General features: G+C 51.8%; 2 protein-coding genes across 2 annotated transcripts; one reads left to right on the forward strand and one right to left on the reverse strand.

The window, feature by feature from the left end:
* Window positions 1–5,602: 5,602 nt before the first annotated feature.
* On the reverse strand, window positions 5,603–8,662 carry NCLIV_016430 (conserved hypothetical protein; the record flags this gene model as incomplete). The annotated part of the gene is made up of 5 exons (XM_003881835.1): window positions 5,603–5,941; window positions 6,327–6,551; window positions 6,866–6,949; window positions 7,511–7,605; window positions 8,611–8,662. The coding sequence occupies 5 exons, from the start codon at window positions 8,660–8,662 to the stop codon at window positions 5,603–5,605; spliced, it is 795 nt and encodes a 264-aa protein (XP_003881884.1).
* A 6,279-nt stretch (window positions 8,663–14,941) lies between these two features.
* On the forward strand, window positions 14,942–17,884 carry NCLIV_016440 (conserved hypothetical protein; the record flags this gene model as incomplete). Its single annotated transcript, XM_003881836.1, has 1 exon — window positions 14,942–17,884. One exon carries the CDS (start codon window positions 14,942–14,944, stop codon window positions 17,882–17,884), a length of 2,943 nt encoding a protein of 980 aa, XP_003881885.1.
* Between the last annotated feature and the right edge of the window lie 4,373 nt (window positions 17,885–22,257).

Consider the following 22,257-nt stretch of genomic DNA (forward strand, 5'->3'; position numbering starts at 1 on the left):
TCAAGTATGACGTTGAATTCATCATTTTTAAAAAAGACATCCGACAGCATTGATTGCAGCATTCTCCAAAACTCTAATACATATTTGTTGCGGAGTGAGGATGGGATACAGATCCACTGTGAGGCGTCTCCGCTGTCGCGGACAGCCCCTCCAATTATGACAGTTTACAAGTTGCGGTTTCTTGCGGCTGCTGTTTTTTACAAGAAGTATGGTTTGCACCCATGCCTACAAAAGCATCATGGAGTGTTCACAATCTAGAAAGCTGCTGCCCGAGAAACTAATAAACACGTCGGCGTCGTCCGGTAGCAGCAATGATTCAGAGGTGCGACGGAGAGAGCAGCTGTTCAAGGAAAGACCGTAAGTTCCTCTGTCTCGTACCAGTTCACAACAGCATACCAGCGGGGAAGGCTATGACCTGCATGGTGCTAAGTAGCTAGCCCTCCGTTCAGTGCCGGCCCCAACAATGAGCACATCCGTTCAAAAGTACACCCAGCATTAGCATGCTCTGCGTTGCCCATTGAAACCAACCCACAGTCAATACATGGTCTAGCTATGATCTTTATGTTCTTAGTGCCGCTAGATGATAACTATTGTGGAAATAGAACCAACTGAACACCATGTATTAGTATAACAAAGATAATCAGCGTAATCTGGGATCCGTCTAGGATACTAAGTATGACTCCAGTTATGAGATACGGGCAACCAAGTTCTTTATGATTGCTACGGTACATACTGTATTGTTGCGCATTGCCATTTTGTATTCTCTCTTGGAGCTCTTGGTCGCAAAAATAGGAAGACGCAAAAATCAGGGACCCGGCTCCCTGAGAGACATTACAGATTCACACGGTACAACCCCCCATATCCGAAAAAATGCACATACAGGACCTCCGAGAACAATACAGGTGTGCGGGCTCTTCCCTTGGTCCTCGTGTGTGCACGCACAGCAGATCTGGATATAGAAGTATTACAGTCAGTCACTGGCGGCATCGCTTACACAATTCCACTTATGAGTGAGGACAGGCATCCGGCCCACTGTTAACCCATCCCTATCCTTCGTACGATGGATGTTTTTCCGGCGGCGATACCAGGGAAGGCGTGTCTGTCGCCAAAGTTGCGAAACTTCAGAGTGAGGTCGAAGCGGCGGAGGCAATGCTGAGGAATTTAAAGTCCAAAACAGGCTGTCTCAACAGACCCCCACAGATGGAAACTGAAGTATACTTGGACAGACATAAACTGTATGTCTCCGACTTGCAAGGTGCCTGATTAGCCCGGGCGCTCAAGTTGCAATTTCGTGACCGATTCATGGTCAAGCCTGCCCTGTAGGCCAGCCGTCTCCTCTTCAAATATCGCCTAGCTCTGTAGAAGCAACTACGATACTAAGTGACATTACTGCTGGGGCAGAAATGAATGATGCTTTGCTGACGGTACATCGCGATCCGTCATTGACACGCGGGCGGTGGGTGAATACGAAATTCGATACAAGTCGAGAGGCGCAGAACGCCTGACTTCCTCGAATATACAAGAGATTGATCCCAATACGGCTTATTCACGAGGTTTCCTGTATACGTACCTACAAACGATGTTGGTTCAACCAGGATTGGTACATTTTAACCCGGGGGCCTCACGCCATAACGAAACACCTCTTTCCAAATGTTCGTCTATGCGTCAGGCTCTCAGGCTCGTCCCCGCACAGAGGATCCCATGCAGATCTCTCGTCGATCCTCAGTGTCACGGCGCCCCATACATCGTACGAGACGAACTACACTTCACCACCAGGCTTCCAACGAGGACACAATCATCAAAATTCTGCATGCTCATCACCTTTCAGCGCTTCTGCAACTTCCTTTCTCAAAGCGCCAGAGTCTCGAGACGCTCAAGGACACGTATCCTATACACACATTGTAGTGAAGCGGAACAATGAAGCAAGGGGTCATCGAAACAACACATTTGAGTCGGCTACCATTGACAATCTAATAACAAACGGAGACTCAGGTCCCTGTAACGGTACCATCGTGAGGTCCCCCCTTCGCGAGCAGAAAGTCCCAGCAGGTGGCACTTCCTGTCCAGATTCGATGAGAGCGTGGCCAGTATATCCAGTTCTGCCAGAAAGTGCTCATAATGTGACCGCCGTAGAGATGCGGCTTCTTCGGCTCTTGCCTGGGTCGGTCCCCGAAGCGCGTAGCAGAGAAGTCTTCACTGTCCCCAGAGAAGGTAGCTGGGAAATGGATATCAAGTCTGGCATGGCTGAGAGACCTTCACAACGCCCTGATTCCCGCAACAGGAGCAGCCCAATAATGGCGATGGTCTCGGCTGCCCCAATTGGCATTAGACCAGCACGCGCACCATCTTCCAGGATCTCTCCAGTCACGCCTTTTGGCACTGATGGAATACCTAGTTTGCAAAAAGAAGGCGCTGTCGCAGCAGATGAAGCGGCCTCACGGGACGGAAGTTCATCGTTAATGACGGCGTTTCTCCGTCCCAGTGTTTCAAATCATTGCCAGGAGCCGGCTACTGGGACTTACCAAGGAAGAGTACAAGCAGACCATAGGTCTCCGAGCTTCTCCCGAGCAGACAGAGTTGTTGGAATTCCCTCAAGAGGTGGCGCTCCTGTTACCTGTCGGATTAGGCTTGGCGGTTTACGAGATCTCAACGAGATCGACTTGTCCGAAGTAGCCCGCGAGTACGCCGCAGTCGAATATTGCTACGAAAGTGACGACAGAATATAGCCATACGGTGACCGCCAGATATTGACCAGTTCTGCTGTTAAGACGCTACAGTGGGAACCGTAGTCTAGATGTGAGTAGTTGTCCATCCCCTGATGGAAGGTGCACGTTTTGTGTTTTTATGCTGCTTTGTAGCACAGCTGGACGATACCCAGTGGAACTCTTTCACAGTGAGCACAGACAAACACACTACGCTGTGCTATAAGCCGAACGTGGCATCCTATATTTATCACGGATACTGCTTGCTTGCAACAATAACCGCATTGGTCACTCGTGTCAACTTCCTGGGCACCCCCCGTGTCCACTGGCAACCTTCCTGTGAATCAATACTTGCCTCTGCATGTAATCTTTGTCTGGATTGGTCTAGCGGGATGACTAATTAATCAGAGATTGACTACACAACTTATGCGCTAGCGATGGTGGATTGTCTTCAGGGCGAGACTAGAGAATCGGCGATGACGCCAGAGACGATTTATGCCCAGCCGCCTGGTGTTATCTCCCGCAGAGTCATGGAACAAATAGACGAATTCGCTTTGCAAAATGATTACCAAAGGCAGTTAACGGAGCCTAGTGCAGAACCGAAACCGAAGCCAGCAGACCTGTTGCGACTGTTGTGATAACTGCCATGAACTCGCATCGGTCGATGCCCCCACACCTCTTCGATGTTTCGTCATGATGAATAGCGCCGCCACTTCAGGAAATGCGGCAATTCCGAAGACGCGATCGTGAAGGGAAGTTGCCTATTAGCGTCGGCGAATAAGCGGGATTGAAACATATTCAGCGTAGAACGGCGGGGAACTTGCATAGAACCGTAGCCCGTTGGTACAACTACAGCTATTAGATGACAGATTTCCATGCAGTTCCCCCTACCTCTTGTCCACACACGTGACTGTACATGCGAATAATACAATCCAGCAGAGAAGGACCAACGCCATGCCGGTCCGGAGGGAAGAGTTTACGGATCTGCCGGGAGCTACCTGAGTTAACGTTTCTCTACTCCCACTCGTCCTTGTCCCGAAAAACAGAAACGGAAGCCCGTCCTGCAGTACTGGCGCCGCGTGACTGTGAAATGCCCAGTCGTTAGCGGTGTTAGCACACGACGCGCTACCGACAAATGTCAAGCAATTCTACTGCTTAAAGACTCGTCAACCGAGGAGAAAGCGACCGCCTTGCCGATTCCATGCTCTAGAAGACTGACGGAACGTTTAGACGGTCCCGGGTTCAGGCTGCTGAAGATCCGCCGACCCGAGTGCTTCGGCGCGCTCCTACAACCAGTCACCTCTTCTCACATTTAGCACTTGTGATAGTGTGCCGCCGTGCTGATGGGAAGCTGCATAACAATTCTCGCTTGCGAAGAAAAGAAATATCTGCCTCCAGCAAACGTGCACGGAGCAAACACCCTTGTCCATCCCCAAAAGGTTACAGCAGCTGTTGAATTGCACACAGATGAATATCTATTCCCAGTATTGCTGGACAGCTCAAATGTCCGGTAGCATCATACATGTCATAATGCGCGAAACCCCTACAGGCAACAGCCCCATTTTATCTGTTGACGGGGAACTGTGTAGGAAGGGATACAATCGTATATCGCTGTGGTTGTTTCCTGTGGTGTACTGAAAAAAATCCGTTCTGCCCCACTTATTCACCATCAGCTCTCTCTCCTTGCTATTACCCGTTGAGTCATAATCGACATGAGCTGTCGACTTGCCATTTCCCGGCGGCGTTATGGACTATCTTTGGCAACATTGCTGCAAGGAGACTCGAGGAGATAGCCCCCGAGTACCCCCATTGCCATTCAAACAGAGTGCAACCGCTGCAGGCACTCGTCGCCCGAAGAAAAGTCATTTGTTCAACTGACCGAGAAACAGATATATCTTGACGGTTCCAGAAGGCAGGTGCACCGCTTGGAAATTCCTCCATTCAGAGACTTATGCACAGACACCCTTCACAATTTCATGTGATAATGAGATTGTACGACACGAGAGGAGGCGGAGTGGAACACCAGCGCGGGATAAACTGTGTATGCGTGCGCATACAAGTAAGTACCTAGATAGAACTGCATATACATCCGCCTACAGTCCGGTTGGCAAAACCCCTCAAGTCTTCTTCAGGTTGAGACCGGAAACCTAATGGAGAGTTCTCTGCATTCTAACTGCTTTCGGGAGTCCCCTGACTCGAGATTTCCGCGCAGAGCAGAGATGTTCGTCGACCAGAATGCGAACTCAGCGAGGCGTGCACTGAACAAAACTGACGTGCCGTGACCCTGTGCTGCTTGGTGACGGCGCTGTGATGAACTGCGGCCCTCGATGAAGATCGAAACAGCCATGATGTTCTACCGGTGGAAGCAGGTATGCCTGCTGCATTGGCAAGTCTGACGAAGGTTTCGGCTGCAGGCAATACCCACACGCGGAGGAACTCAGAGGCCTATAACTCTGATGGCTGCCGGATATCCTGTGGAACGAAGGCTTCAATCATACCGGATCGTCTCAGACGCATGAACAGACGGGGTAGAAACAATACATCGTTGTGGCATTGTTCATGAGAACGGTAGTGCACATCACAGTTGATACCTTCAAAGCCTTCATGGTCAATTTTTCAGAATTATGGAAAGGCGTTTTTGGCTCAACGCAAGCAGTCTACACACACACAGCTTTTCTCTAGTCCTTAGCTGCTGTTGCCTGTCGCCCGGCAGCTCGTGACATCCACAGCGCCAAACTTCTCACTGTGCTGCCAAGCGGAAGAGGGAACAGGAGAATATTTACGTCAAGAATCACCCGGATTCAAGTACATTAACTTAGGCACCGTCGTTGGATTGCACATTGTCACTCAGGAATACATGCAGCTCAGACGCGCATGAAATCCGAGCAGCTTCAAATATGCTACCGGTGGCCAATTCTTGGTAAACTTACGCAGCATTGATACGAAGAGACCGGAGCGTCACTGAAATTCTCGTGTGCCGGCGTTGTGATCTTGGCAAGGGTGTCTGAGCATCCTTCGATGAAGCCGTAAACATTCTCACACAGTGGCGGTAGCGCCGACACTTCAAACGACGGAAACTGCAGCTCGCATCTAGGAAGAGTCGGTAACGCGACCGGGAGCCGCGGTGACGGAGCCGGGTCTTGTACAGCGACAAGTTGGGCCATCGGAGCCTCGGGCATGACGTAGCGAGCCCTCCGAACGACGGGTGGTGGTCGAGGCACTCTGTGAGGCGGCAGTCTCTGACGCAGCGGTTCAGATCACATGTGCAATGTAGCATGGGCGTGCCGCTGTTGACGCTGATGTGTGATACAAAACAGTAGATTTCTCACTCCCTGACAGGAATGGCGTCATTCCATGGAATCGAAGCTTTGTCGGATTCATGCTTTACAGACAAATAGGATGTCTGCGCCAGTCTCCTGATGCTAGGCAATGACGCTCTCCACTGTGTGGCAGTTCATCAGTCGGAAAAGCGGGCGAGTCCAGTTTCCCCCGCACGGGGAACACATCCGTTCTTTTTCGTTAGTCACCAACAGACACAGGATACCTATCTTCACGGAAGGATACTCCAGAACATTTCCAGAAACGAAGCGATGGCCGGCTCTTCCCACTAAAAAAGGGACTCACTCTAGAGAAGGTGTCATGGACCTCTGGCTGTGTGGGGCTGAAAGCGCACTGTGGATAAACAGGAGGTGGACAAGGGATGCCGTATGGCGAGACACTCGGGACCGGCCCAAGCACATCGCCTTCATCCACATCCTCCTGGAGTTCGCCGAGGGTTGCGCAGATTTTTTTGATTGCAGTACCGGTGAAATTCGGTCTCATCCGAATGTCCAACCCGTCAACCTGCATCTGAAAAACAAGGCAGCGGCACTATGCCAGAAGACATTGCGTTGGAATAGGTTTAGGCACACTCTTGCTGAAACTATGCTGTTCGCATCAAGCGGTTTCATGAGTCTTCCGGACCCTCAAACGTGGCAAAAAAAGTATTTTGGATCCGTTGGTGCCCTGTCAAAAGAACCACTATTACCATGAGCGTTTAAGCTGGCCTCCTGTCGAGAAGTGACCATTAAAGAAACGGTACGATAGACTCAGCGATCTCCCTATTCTCCAGGCTACGACCATGCAATTCAGTGTAATAAGGTCAGCTAGTCCATCACGCTTACGGTTACGATCCCTGGAAGGGCGGTATATACCAGCCGAAGTTTGCCGATACGGCCGTAGTCGAGCCGCGCGTCCACACCGTTGTTCTGCCGATCACAGGGAAAACAGACGGAGCACAGGCGTGGGCGCAAACGAAAACCTGAGGACTGCGTGCATTCCATTGCGCGAATGTAATGCCCACGCAGGACAATACCACTGTTGATTGAGGAGTGCACAAAGACACATTTTTCTGAATCATGATGTCGCAGATGTACAAGTGGTCAGGACAATACCACTGCTGATTGAGGAGTGCACAAAGACACATTTTTCTGAATCATGATGTCGCAGATGTACAAGTGGTCAGGACAATACCACTGCTGATTGAGGAGTGCACAAAGACACATTTTTCTGAGTCATGATGTCGCAGATGTTCAAGTGGTCAGGACAATACCACTGCTGATTGAGGAGTGCACAAAGACACATTTTTCTGAGTCATGATGTCGCAGATGTTCAAGTGGTTCTCGAGGCTGGTTTGATGGACCAGAAGAGATATTGTACACTGGAGCCTGCCATTGAACACCTTTCCGTCAGTGAACACATTCAGACCTGCCTTGCTCCTTCGTCGTTACACATATATGCAGCCCAACTGACAGTACAACTAACCCCACCTGGAGCACATGGTTAACAATGTCTGTCCGCAAGGTGAGATTGTTTATCTCCACGCCCTCATTGAAACCCAGTGTGACGGTCTTCTCGTTGACGCCTGCGAATTCATGTCATCAGAGCCGTATGAATGATCAAATGACAATTATGTTTCTCGTCGGGCGCATTCTATGCCAAGGGACGGACGCCGTTCCATAAATAACTTCCATTCCTCCGGGAGTGCTTAGCAGGAAGCGGAGCAGCGAATGGGGGCTCGGATGCGACAGTGGCTGTACGATACACGAGCAGAAGAACTAGCACGTATTGTCGCTGTGTTCTCTGTGATGAACACTCCAAGGATACGAAATCAACGGTACAGGGGACCGCACACAGCTATGTGCAAGGCCTCCGCAGAGCTTGTCTAGGCGGCGCCGGCAGCGAACGATACATTGTCTCTGGCATTCATATCTGAGGGTAAGAATATACACGCCCCACATTTCGGTTGTCCCAGCACCAATATTCGCTCAACCACCTTCCTGCACATATTTATGAAGAGCATGTAAGGTCGTTCATATACCCCATTCATATGTACGGCAACGAGGAGGAATCCAGGAAAAGGAGGGGTTACTCGCCGCGACAGAGCGAACAGTACCGCAGAGGATTCGCTCTCCTTGTCGTGTTTGGCAATGGGCCAGACCCTCGCTTGATATTTGGCAATGAGTTCTAGGCCTGAATGGTACTTAATCGTTCGTCATTCCCCGTCGCACAAGTAACCACACCAAAATCTTAGCGGACACTTTTGTCTATATTTTTTAAACCAGTGCTGGTAGGGCTTTTTCAAGTGACACTAGTTTGCAGCACCAATGGCCTGATCAGTGACGAGTCACTGCGCGGTGTGGTCATGGTGAGGGAATCGTTGCAGCTCATGGGCAAATAGCACAAGTTAACGGACTGCTACGGACATCGCAACCAGTTGATTGGCTTGTTTCCACGGTTACTATTACGAGGAAACCACACAATATACAGCTCTTCGAAAACGTCGAGACTTGTCTAGCCACTATGCGGCGGTTGGATGCGATCATCGCCAGCTGCTAGCCCCCATTCCCAAAGAAATGACGCGACGCACCTTCCACATACTGAGAAAGGGTCTTATGAAGGAAATCTTTGATGTAGTCCATCTCCTTGTGAGCGACAGTAGAACGGGCCGAGCGGCCACGTCAAGGAGTTGTCCGAGAGTTGTAAGAAACCCGGTGTTGCTGGCAGACCACACTTTTGCGCAGCGACTGCTGTCGACGAGACGCAGAGGCTTAGAAAATATGGGAGCCACTGTGTTGACAAGAAACGCAGTTGTCGCACCGGGCACCGTGATAGAATATCACCACACGTTAAGTACACTCGAGGTAGCTAGAAAAGGGAGGTAGAGAGCGAAGGAAAACTGGGAAGGCCAAATGTGCTCGAGAGTGACAACAAATGGCAGCGGCAGAGGCGAAGTGTAGGCCTAGTACAGCAGCTTGACATCTTGTCTTGTGACCAGGTCCCTTGCTTTGAAGTCGCGCGGGAGTAGTGTCCTCCAGCGTCGTCTTATATTCCGGACGGAGTGCTCGTTGACCGGCACGAGAGTTTTTCTGTGGACTGACCCAGGGCCTCCACCGCCACTCCAAACATATTTTAATCAACCCAGATAGGAACGAAGCAGCGAAAAATGATAGTCGTTATTTAATCCACGAAACGTGGACAAACACACAACCAGACCAGATATCCAGTGTATGTGGCGCGTACTAGCCAAGACACGACATTGGGGAAACACAATTGGAGGCGCTTCATGTCTCGCAATAAACAGGAAAGTATTGATTTTTCAAAATATTGGTCAGAGTCCACGTATACACAGCGCTAGCCCCCACAGTGGAACACAATTGGCCACTGAGTTTGCTTAAAATACCATTGGCAATGAATGGTGTCAGCCGTCAATTGCGAGTTGCCATGATCATCGTCGGGTCTCCCCTTCCTCAAGCTGTCGCCGGAATTGCTGTATGAAAAGAAATCCGATGATGGACAATTCTTCAACATCCATTTAGTGGAATGCCCGTATGCAGTAGATACGGATGGTGTGCGGCGGGTAACCAGAAATTGCACAATCGCCGCAGGCTACCAAACCATTACTCGTGTGGTGCAGGTATTTGGCCATGATGGGAGTCATGAGACCACAGAAACAGATCATAGGCTTGCCAGCGATGAAAGGTCTCTTCAGGCGACAAATCTATCGAATGTGGCCTACAACGCAACATTTGTACCACCGCGACACAGTCTATTATCCATATGAAGTTACTCTGGGCTTTGAGTGCAGTGTCGTACCCCCACAACAGACTGAAAGAACCGTTTGGTTGTTTCTGTATATATACGCGAGTACGCTGAGATCGGCGAAGCAAGCAGCGTCCTGTCGAATAGGCAGGTGTATCTCTTCAGATTCACAGAAGCTTACGCAATCTGTCGCCTGGTCAGCTTGACTCCCCGTCGCCGGGGACACTGCTTGGTGACACTACCGTTACCGGGTCGCTGAAATGTGTCTCCAATTCTATGGAAGGCATTGTCTTCTTGGGGGCGAATGCGGAAGGTCAAATGCCTTGGAAGAGACCTCTAACTGCCCTGCTACAACTATTTCATCATTATTCTGAACCGTAGCTAACATGGACCGCACTACAGTTGGCGACATAGCCGAACACGAGCCTTCTCCCGCGGGAAAGGAGTAGGCATGCTCTGTTACTACACTGGATGTCGACACCGAAGCCAGTGATCTCGGTGAGTGATGAAGAAGCAGGCCGCAAGTGTCGGAAAGCAAGTATGGAACTGTGAAATGATGAATTCTGCGGGGTAGAGCTACATCTCCTATGCCCAGTGTTCTGCCTTTGGCGCAAGATAGGGTAGCGTCAGAGTTCGCTATCACACCACCGACCGTTGCCGATCAACGCCTCCACTCAGTTCCCCAGCAGTCCTCCCCGAAATGGTATTTCTTTCTCGATCCATCAGGTTTGTCGAAGTAAGGAAGGACTCAACACCACTGTGGAATTGCCACCGCCTTGCCAGATTGAGAGCTGTTTCGCAGCACTATGGCTGCACCGTCCTGTGGCACGCAGCACCGGTAAAATATACGACGTGCCACACTTTACAGGATTGCTAGAACCATTCAAGTGAAAAAATGTCTTACACTCGCTTCCAATTTAGTTTAGACTTATAACTGATCTGTTTTTGAAGACAGAACAAACGTTACTTAAGGGTATCGAAAATACCGTCTCATAATAGTACCTAGGAACCGATCGGTTATATTCAGTCGTTATGGGTCAAGATGCACTCCAGTTTAACAGTACGTTTTGGTCATGGGAATGCTATGAAAAGTAGTTCGCCAATGAAAGCAAAACCTATACTTTGAGTGTCCCTTACGATGTCCCAGAGGTCCGACACAGCCCATACAGAAACGGTACAGTGCGGCGTAACACCATCCTCAGAACAAGATGCCGATTCGCCTCTCTGTTCGAATTCATCTCGGTCAACTCCTGTTCGTTTCCGGTAAGCTTGCACATTCCAGCCCGCTTCGTGGGCTGCCGACACAGGGCTACCTACACCTGCCTCCAGAACCGCTCCTTCACCCGAAAATGACGCAGAGACATGGCCAAACTTTACATCTTATCCTACGGCATTTGGTCCTGGATGCCGCGAACGGCGGCGCATCGTGCCGGCCATGAAGGCACTGCATTAGGAAAATCCCTGTGAGCTCCGGAGAAAAAATTGGCTTCGAACAGCCACTGTCATGCCTAACTGCTGGTCGGAAGACCGGGTTGCCACTGAGGTGTCATTACTTCTTTCATGTTGTATGCTTGAATCAGCTTGCTGTATTTGAACATGATGAGCAAGAATGGAAACGCCAACTTGTTCTGTCAAGCTGCTTTGTACCACTAGCTAAGCCGGTACAGCGGCTTCTGAACTGACTGGTACCGAATCACGCAACCCTAGAGAATCCAGAAGAAGGGGCTAAAGCGAAGGGAATTGCATGTGGCCACATCCATGTGCACTTTTGTTCTCCTCCATGGACTAACTCGAAAAATTTGACGTAATGCTCCCTGCTGTAAGGCTTTCGGTGCTCCCCTACGGAAAAAACAATCCTACTGGTGTGGGGGCACACTACGCAAGAGCGGAAGTGACTGGCGCGACTTCAACACGGTTTCCTATACATCCTCTACAGCTACAGATACTCTCCTTCCTCTCTTCCTCTTAAAGAGTTGGAGACCTTACCTATGGAAGCATTCGTTTACCTGGATGGCCTCTCTGACAGCCGCCATTTCAGCAGCCATAACACAGAGCCCCACGCCGACTCACGAAATGCAACAAATTGCAGTTTCCCCCGTCTCAAATCACCACCTTTTACTCCTGCTGACCACTTTTACTGGCTTCAATATTCCTGGGTGGCTTCCCTGGATTGTCCGTCATGAAAATACACAGCCGCGGCCCGTCGCCCACCCCGGTGGATACATGCCCGAGACGATCGAGCACTGTCAACGCAACCATTCGATCGAGACCGACAGAGCCACACTGCCTTTCCACAGCTTACAGGATGCACCTCAGCGCAATAACTCTGCGCGAATGCTAACAATGCGATGGGTTTCAAAAACTTCGAATTCAGCGCTGGCGTTCCCGCAAAGGCTGCAGACGGGGCCCCCCACTGAGTCGCCTGTGGCCCCGCGACTTTTCTTCGCGTACCGACGGGATCGACATGCGAAGAAAAGACAGATAAACTGTGCAGTCTCCCGCCACCAGGAGATGCTGCATATTTATCACGTGTCATCTGCTGGGTCATTTCCCGTGCGGAGAGGAGAACAGGGATGCCGTAGCAGGCACTGTTTTTGCTTTAGAGGAGCAGGGAAACTGTTGAGACTCGTTATGCGTAGGACAACAGAGCAGTTGCCTGGGCTTTTTTTTTGCCTCAATGACCCTGGCGGAGATGTGAGGCGTTCGGACTTGCTGTGACCGTATTCCATCGCTTCACGGGTTCTTCTCCCCTACATTTGCTTGCACAGTTTGTGTCATGCTCGTTGTAAAAAGTACTGGGATTCCTCCAATTCCGGTGCGTTGCGTTGCAGCTTCCATCTTCCCACTGCGCCTTCCGCTCTTCCCACTGCTGTCGTCGAAACGTCGCGCAGTTGCGCCCCTTTCGTTCATCGACAATGACGGCTGTTCATCTCTGGACACAATATTTGCGTGAGGAGCTTGAAAAGGCTGTAGTTGTCTTTTCATAACAATGGACTGTCCCGCGGGAGTCTCATTTCTGCTCGTGAGATTGGACGGTGTCGCACTTGCATCACTGTTTAAAATAACTGCCACCGGGAGCGGGAGGTTGCATCCATATGACAGCGTCAGTATGGTGACCATGTTCGAGTACAATGGCGGCTCGTGACGACGTCCCTTTGGTAACTTTGCTCTTTTCTTCCCCTCAAAATGGTAATCCTGCGACTAATGCAACCACCGTCGAGGGAAATCTGCCCCCGACGGCGGCATCTATCTTACCTCAGGCCCGTAAACGTGGTCTGCAAGTGCCGACTGCTCACGCTGATGCAGATCCCGAACACAGTCATGCACGGAATACAATCGGACGCAAGAGGACGTCGGCACCGTCCAACCTTTCGGGGGGACCCTGGACACCTGACGCGCCATCGCTACACTCCCGAAACTCCAGTCCAATAGGAGCTTCCGCACCTGGTATGAGGAGGGACGCCCGGACGAGGAGAATGTACGGGCGACGTACACAGGCGAGTGCGACTGGCAGAGCTTCCAAATATGGCAATCATGGTCGAGGAGCGTCGCAAGCTGCGCGCAGCGCCACGCCTGAAGGAGACGGTCGGGAACTACACTTTGATGGACGCACCGGTTACGCGTACGTTGTAGAGACGGGAGTTTCACGGTTTCATCCTAACGGTGGCGCACAGCCTGCAGCAGGTGTGGCGGTCACCCAGGGTCGCCAGCCCCACGCGGAGACGCGTACCCCGCACCACTTGCAGTGGACGGCGACACAGTCATGGAGGATTTCAGGCTTGTCAGACGGCCCAGAACGAGTCATGAGGACTTCTGCTGCGCATCGAACCGATCCTGTCGTTGTTCGTGGGTTCAGTGACCCTGGCATCTCGGGTGGTTTTCGTAGCACGCTTGCGTCGACAGACACAACCGGGGGTCACGCCGGTCGTGTGACCGTCACCACTCTTTCCTCGGCGTTGGCCAAAGGAGGGTCTGATCTAGTCCAGCTGACTGAAGGTTCGGCATTTCGTCATCGCCACCGCCATGTGGGGTCTCACAAAGTTACTTCCCGAGGGGCTGTAAAACTCCACCGTAAAAAGAAGTGTGTGGTCCGGTCTACTGTTGCTATTTATGCCTTCCTTTGCTTAATGGGTTTCCTTCGGTTGTTTCGCGGCCCATCTCAACTGAGAATCAGTGCAGCAGGCATTGAAGGTGTAGGGGCCGCACGAGGACGCGGAGAAGCTGCACACCCCTTGGTGCTGCACAAAAGCGAGAACCCAGCAGTTGATCGGCATAACCAGCTGGATACGTTTGAGGGGGACCTTTCACAGGCGGCTGGCCTGTCACCTGGCGAAAGCCTCACTGATGTCGATGACTCCAGTACCAGGAATGGTGAGCGTGCTGAAGGAACCGGCAGTTCAGATTCGAGCGTGTCTGCGGCTAGAGTGTCGCAGGAGTCCCTGAGAACCCCTCCAGCAACGGAGGCGCTGCCCTCCCCACCTGTGGTTTTTACAGAAGAAGCAGAGGCAGCCGATTCTTATGGTGTAAATCTTGAAAGGCATCTCCGTTTGCACTCTGTTTTTCGTGAGATGGAAGATGGAGCACCAACGCCAATACATCCAGTTAACTCGCCCCCGGAGCCTCAAAACATAGAGACTTCCATTTCCACGGCATCTGCTGGTCCTCACGATCAACCTTACGATTCCGAACGACAGGCGTTGCCGGTTGCCGTGCACTCCGCCACACGAGCCAGGCGGGCGGGTTCACCAGGCAAAGGACGTCGGGATCGCGGCAGATCACCCCACGGCAGATGGAAGCACACCGCCCGAGGCCATGATGGAGCGCCAGGAGACTCTCGGGATGCTGGAGTGGGCAGCGTTGAGGAACGGGATACGATGGCTGAGCGAGTGGATACGATGCCACACGTTGCCCGATCCGGTTGGCCGTGCGGCTCAGGCAACACAGGTAGTTCCGGTTTCCAAGGTGAAGCGATTGCAGTGGACCAAAGTGTCGCCCTGCTTCCGGAACCGATGGAGGTGGCTGCTGTGGAGGTTGGAAAAACGCGTGGCCGAAAAACCAGCACGACTGCTGCGCAGAAGCGTGCTCGGTACAAAAATGGAGGAAACGGTGCCGCTCTCACACACGGACGAGTGTCCAGTGCCAGTCGCAGACCGACCAACATGAGAAGCCCCAGCTCAACTGCACGGAGTGAATCCGTTGCGAGTGCACAAACGGCACACGAAACATTGGGCGGCTCCGGAGAACCGGGGGCAGACAGAGAGGTGGGCCAGTCCCGTGCCACGCCGTTCTTCTCTCCAGATCTTCCTGTTTCGGAGAGGACAACCCCGGCTGACTCTGCCGGACGTAAGCCCGCCACTGGGTCACAAGCAGTGAAGCCTCTCGGGACTGACGGGAAAGCGCTTTCCACAGGTCATCGCGTCCTGCAAGATTCTTCGGGTCAAGTGGGAGAGGATGGAATTCCTGGAAGGGCAGTTCCAGATACGCCTCGGAGTGGAGACATGCAAACAAATACGGTGGACGCGTGGACAGTTGGGAGAGGTTCGACGGAAAGGAGCAATTTAGTTACGGAGTCACAGAGGGAGACGCTTGCGGGCAGTCCAGTGGGGCCTCTGCCATCAGGCCGTGAATCTTCTGCGACGTCTCCAGTGACCAACGACTCTACAGAAGAGGTGGCAACTGTCTACATGCAAGCAGGACGTTCCACGGATAGGTCGACCGTTCCCGACGTAGATTCATCACTTGTACCTGACGAAGAAGTCAAAAAAGAGGCAAATACGCCCATGCCTCAACATCCTCGCATCTTGCCTCTCAAAGTAAAGGGCGCGCCTCTACTGACTGACAAGACAGAGGCAGCCGCCAAGCTTCCACAAAAAAGAAGCGAGGAAGTCCCTAGCGGTGGAGCACCGCTAGGCGCGGGTGCTGCTGTGGCGGCTGGGGCTGCTGCTGTCTTCGCGGGCTCGCCGGGTTTCGCCTATGCTTTCCCAGGACCTTTGGCATCGGAGGATGGAAAGGTAGCCGAAATGATTTTTTTTTCTGGAAAGCAGTTTGAACAGGAACATCGCACTACTGACCTGGTAGGCAAAAGGCAGGCAGGGTACCGTTCGCAACCTTCGGCTGCTATGTGGGTCGGTCCGTTCGAGAGGAAGGCGCCAGAGAAACCTGAAGAGCATCCGCTGTCACAAGAGGCAGGTGTGGACATAATCGAGGCAGGTAGTATGGAAGGCCTGCCAATGAAGCACCCCATTGACGCGACGTACGGAGTAGAAGGCACTGAAACAGGAAATGTGGAATGGACGCCGATGAAGAAGCGTGAACACAAGACGCCATCGGCGTCGTATGTGCCGGCGACAGGGCGGGCGTTCCTGCATGCTTCGGAAATGGGTGTGACGGGAGCTGGGCAGAAAGGTGATCCTGACGGAATACTGGCACATCTGGCTAATGGAGAGGATGCTCGAGGTGTGGAGAAATCTATCGGACATTCAGGTCGGCTTCCATTCGACGCCATAGATGTGTATCCGGCACTTATGCAAGACGCACCACCTCGACGATCAGGCTTCTTCGGTGCGCAGCAGGGCATAGACCGATCAACCCCGCCACCCAATTTCCCCGACGGGGTGTGGGGGGCAGATGGGGCAAAATATTTGATTCAACAGGCGCTGACTGAAGACTTGAAGTCGCTACCTTCAAAACCACGTTCCAGCGAGTCGCTGGACTCGGAACTGAGGTTTATGTTTGGTTTACAATGGCTGGGTGAGGCAGGCGAGGAGGTTCGGGGGCGGCGAAAAGCTCAAGGGAAAGTGCGGAGCAGACGAGACCTGAGGAAGCACTTCAAAACTATGCAACACCTCCTCTCAGATATCCACGTAAAACTTGGCAGTTACGAAAAAGCCGGTCTAGTGCCCCCCACGGCTCCATTCAAACAGCTGTATGAATTCTTGGCAAGCATGTACAAGGAGATGAAACGGATTGACGCGTCTCTAACACCTGGCGCAACTGCATCTGGACAAACTCTCGACGCAGGATCTTCAACTGCCGACAAGCCAGAACACGGCTTACTACCGGGCTCGGCCTCGACTTCGCTGCCGAGCGCTGTAGTAAGCGCAATAGGTGCACAACACGGCAATCTCTTTTTCCGCCAACAGCCGGGCGAGTCAGGCTCTTCTGTATTCGCCGGCTTTGGGGGCAGAGACCCCAGGAGACGCCGTCTCACAGACAAGCACGGGAGACAGCTTATCGATGAGGCATACGAAACGGCGTCCAATATGGTTTTCCTATTAACTAAGCTCCGAGCCGATTTGCAAGTGTACGCTGTGGAAAACCAAATGTGTGCTCTAATGCACGGCAATGGTGAATGCGGTGCAGGAGGGAAAAGACGGGGTCCGCCTGCGTCGTCGAAAGAGCTCGTCGCGTCGCACAGAAGGCTTATGACTCGTATCTTGGACAACCTCGCCGCAGGTGCCAAGGCGGTATCAAAGCGTCGATTGCATGCCAACGCTGTCATACAGCGTGTGGCTGCCACTGCGTCGGAGGAGTTCCGCAGCATGGCACGTAAATACATGCTCGTACTCGAAGGACTCCACGTACGCTACGTCTTGCAAATGCAACTCTACCGAAACAAACTGGAGATGGGACCTGTGTATTTCCCTCCTGACGACCCCTACCCATCGCTCTTACCATCTCCACAATATAAGGACACGGAGTACGGAGATACTGGAGACGAGGACACGATCCATCTACCTTACCGAAGGAAACGCATTAACAGTGTGTCTTCAATAGAAGACGACCTTTCCAACGAGTTTTTGGAATCGAGTTGGAGGCGGACGATAAGCGAGAGCGTTCAGGGATCTCCTCGTAGTGATGGCCTCTGGCTGGAAAAGGATCGTCGAAACGCTGTGTACCATATCAGCAACAAGCGACTGAGTGCCAGTATTCATACTGCCACCCTCGCCAGCCTCAACGAGTATCAGAGTATACAGCGGAAGATAGGGGAGTTTAGTGGTATGCAGGGCGCCTTCTTCTTCCCCGGTCACGTTACAGAGCACGTGTTTTTAAAGGATGGCTTTTGGACTGGTGCAGATGCCTCTGTTGGAAATGCCCTATAGCGGATGGTGCTCTTAACTCGGTGCCCAGCACCGTGCCGCTTGGGGGGTCCGCGGCCGCTGCGGTACCATGCGTTTTCTTCACGCCTCGGAGTGTTGAAGCACTCCAATCCGGGAGCCTTCGTTGTTCAGCAAGAAAGGTGGGATAGCCTTTGCGTTGAAGAAGCTCGGCGGTAGGGGGAGGGGGCTAAGGGGTCGCGACCCTGGTCCAACGCTTATTCTAAGGAACGCTGACATCCTCAGACCGGCTGGTCGGTAGCCCGAGCGAATAATGCGTTTCCCTGCATTTGCGCCGCAACACCGTTGACAGTTCTTGTTTCGTGTGTTCCGTTCGACGACGTCATCAAAATAAAATCCAGACGCCTGGCGTTGGGGTCGGTGAGTTCATGTTTTTATGCAGGTGGGCAGTATCCAATTTCAGTCCAGGTTGGGAGACGGTACTGCAGCTGAGTTTCTGTCCCGGAGCTTATGCATGTATATACTAGAGAGGTTATATATTTTGTGAAAGGGTGTCCGGCTTTTAGCAATAGCAAATGTCATCAGTTATATCGCGAGAGGCTGTCATGGGTTTGCCTCGGTACAACATGTAGGCACATTGTGAGCCGCACGGCTCACCGTACTGGCAGCACTTCCTAGAACTGTAATAATAACGTGACATGCTTCACTTCCTTACCGCCTCGGGGTTACATTGGTTTTTTAAAGTAAACACAGATCGCCGTTCGAGCCTTGTTGACCTAGTGCCGTATTGCCAATTGCCCTAAAAGGCAAAGGCTCATTGTTTGTGTTGGACCCAGTGGAAGGTCGTTTTCATTGATTGCTATTCTGCTGTACACCCGAGTGGAGCCGGGCCTTGCCGTTCGTAGAGCGTCAAAGGTATGCCCGCACCACAGAGGCGCAGTGATGTGTCATCTGGATGGCGGTATTGACATCGAAGAACTGGTTTCATTGGCGTGAGCCGGGCGGAACTGTCAGAACGCTGTGGCTACAACAGGCCTTGTGGCGGCGTTCGTTGTTTGCGCATATAACGACGGTGATAAGAATCATTGACCTCGGGAACGCAAGCAAGCGCTCAAATGTAAACACTTCACTGGTGTCGCTGGCACTCAAAAAGCCTCACCGAAACAGAGAAGGCTTGGGTTTTTCGGTGACGGGAAGCCCTATGCGAGTTTCCAAGTTTCCGCTGCGCTGCTGTCTGCCCGAGTGGAAACCTCTGCCTGGTGTACCTTGCTACCGGGGTGATCAACAGATTAGATAATCGAGTACATTTTTGTGCAAAAAATGATTTAATACTAATCACGAACTGGAGAACTGCTGCTTCAGGGCAATGCGGCCCTCTTGTTCATCCGTTAGCCCTCTGCTACTGGTGTTGAGACACCAGTCGCCTGCTGGTTTTAGTTGAGGCCCGAACCAAAACAGCAAGGTCACTTTGCCGTTCCGTGTTCGGTGCCACCGACGATGCCTTTAACTTTGGGCATGCAGTCGGACAAACTGATGCGCGGTAAATGTTTTCTGAACAAAGCCACAAACAGGTGGCCTCCCATACCCCCCTTCAGTGGGACCTGTCTACCGGGTATAAACCTTCCTTGATGCACGAGTGCGCTCGCCAGTACAGCGGTTTTCGTTTATGCTGTGGCAGCTTCTGACAGCAAAACTCGAGTGCTTCACTAACGAAGCCGTCCAGTTGCCGCGCGCAGGGCTTCATTCACAGAGTATGACAGAATGGTATCAGATATATGCGTGCATGGGTCAAACTGTTTTGCAAGATTTCAGGACTAGCTTCCTGCTCACGTTCCAATCCGTGTTCTCGGACTGTGCCAAATTTGGGGTGGTCAGTTGAGACACAGCGATACTGGGATTTTTGAAAACGTGAAAGGAGGCTCCTTTCGCGTCCTCACTCCTGACCAGTTGAAGACTACGTGTGTATTCTGCCGCATCCCTCGTTGAGGGTTGGACGCCTATCCTTTCACTCGACCGTTCCTGTGACGGACTGGCGAAGCCGGGAGTTGCCGCAGTATAATGCAACCGGTGTAACGCCCCACGTGCGATCAGCTGCCTGAACGGTTGTGTATACCGCCACTGATGAGCAGCTCCTGACGGGACCACCTTTTACTAGCTGCGGTAGCGAACAGCGCAGTATATTGTTTGTATTGTTTTGATTCTGGTGATGACTGGAAAGGAATCATTTTGCCGCACCGGCTCTTGTGGAACCCAGACTGCCTCCAGACAGTCACAGCGTTCCCTATTACGGGAGCAGTTATGTTCCTGCTTCTTTGGATTGTGCCGGAGTTGCTTTTGTTCTTGTAGTTCTCGAAATACCGTTCTGTTCTGTCTACTATTCCCAATGCTGTTCTCTCTTCTTATGCTCCACTTATTGCTACCGGGACCTTCGTGGCACTCACACATCACCTTCCTCATTGAAAAAGGTTGAGCTGTACCTGTGCGTGGCCCATACCCGCAGGTATGTGTTTATCCCGGTGAACGAGTTTGTCGGGAATGCATAAATGATGTATTTGCTTCCTCATACAAATTCAGAAGATATTACGCCTTACAAAATTGTAGCGAAATGTTTCGCTGACGTTTTCCCCCGGCTTGGGAGCCGCCGGCGCGCTAGGAACGAAAGAGAATGCAAATGTTGTCAGCTCCACCACGTGGCCAGTGCGCGCCACCTGAACAAAATTCCCAGGCTGGCCTAGGATAGTCGCGGGGACAGGGACGGAGCCCAGTTGTGAGCTGCAACGCCGTGTTTTTAGGTCAGGTCTCTTTGCTCCCTGCATCCCGAAGCTTCTCGGCGGCTCCAGGAGAATGGGGCTTCAACTAAGAATACATAGGCGTGAATATATATGCATATGCTTCACTAACGCAAACGCACATGAATACAACATCAGCATGTACATTTATTTACACTCATACGAGCTTCTGTTTTGCCGAGGATCACCACAACCAGAGCGCGACTGTTAGGCGTTCACACAAGAAGGGGTTTTCACTCTCTCATAAAACGCCGTCGTCACACGTAACGTCTCTGAACGACGAAAAACAGTGGATGAGCCCTCCCCGAGAAGCAAGCCACCCATTCCTTGTGCGGGTATGCAGTGAGGTGGTGGAATAATTTCCAGTGTAAAAATAACCTTCCAGACTATTGGTTTGTATCTTGAACGTCTTTGTTCAGACGCTCCTCCAGTACTTTTGGGCGCCGAGCGTAAACGCGCTACTCTATCCCAACGCAGGTCATGAATTCCTAGATTTCGGGTAGAACAGATAGGAAGAGTTGTTCTCAGTACCCATTCTCTCGAAAACACAAGCTTTTATTGCGGCTTGTCGTTACAGCCACCTAGATAGCATCAAGGCCGAGCGACTGAGGGGTGGCGAAAACTCTGCACTCTCTGACGTTGTGTAACTGGCGAATAGCCGTCACAACATCTTCATGGATTTCACTATCTGCGTGGAAGATACAGAGTCCCATCATCGTCTTTCCTTCCGGTGCAGTCGAATCATCCACTAGCCGTCGGCCCAGGTGACAGTTCGCGATGTTGATGTTGGCATCTGCTAGCTTTTGCGCCACGGTGGCCAACGTGCCTGATGTGTCGCTGCAACGAACACCCCAATAAAAACATGCTTGTCAGCTCATCAGAACAGGGGTTGTAGGACCCGACGTGGGTAGCGCCGGATGCGATGGAGCTCTCACTGCTTCATGAAAACGTTCAGCAGAGTACTAGTGAATGTATGCCAACAGCATTCCCCTGCAGACAGCGGCGGATTTGTAAAGACGATAAGATCGGCACCATTAACTAAATTGCCGTGCCTTCGCGGGCACGCATCACACCCACTTGGGGAGGTGGCTGCGCTGCCGGTATTTCATCTTGAGTGACAGAGTAACGGTACACACTCTCAAATATCGCATCAAAATGCACACTACGTGGAATTACTCTGCCAGCGCACCACAGGAGTCGTTCCGTGATAAATTGAGTATGGCTGTAATCAACACAGTTGAGGATCACACCGCAAAATCAAGCAGTCGATACCGATATAGGTCAACTGCCTCACCACTCCGGCGCGGAAGCAACTTCCACCTCACAAGTGTTCCCACCTTTTATTCTTGGATGCAGTCGCAATAAAACGACCTGCGCTTTCTTTGCAACCAAGGAAGACACACGAATTGTGTTTAGTCGTGAAACCAATAAATAGTTTGCAATCGAAAAACCAGCCTCAGGGAGGCTGCTTCTTCCACGCTTTGTTTAACCTTACCTGTGAAGTGTATACATCATGTACACCGGTTGGTCTTTCAGTTCTGCGTCTTCATGTTCTGTCTTCCGAGGACTTCCATTCACGGCTGCACCACCACACGTCTCTGAAGTGCCTTCCGAGTATTGTTTCCTTCT

Source organism: Neospora caninum, chromosome VI (assembly GCF_000208865.1).
Source record: "Neospora caninum Liverpool complete genome, chromosome VI".
In the NCBI taxonomy this organism is placed as follows: domain Eukaryota; phylum Apicomplexa; class Conoidasida; order Eucoccidiorida; family Sarcocystidae; genus Neospora; species Neospora caninum.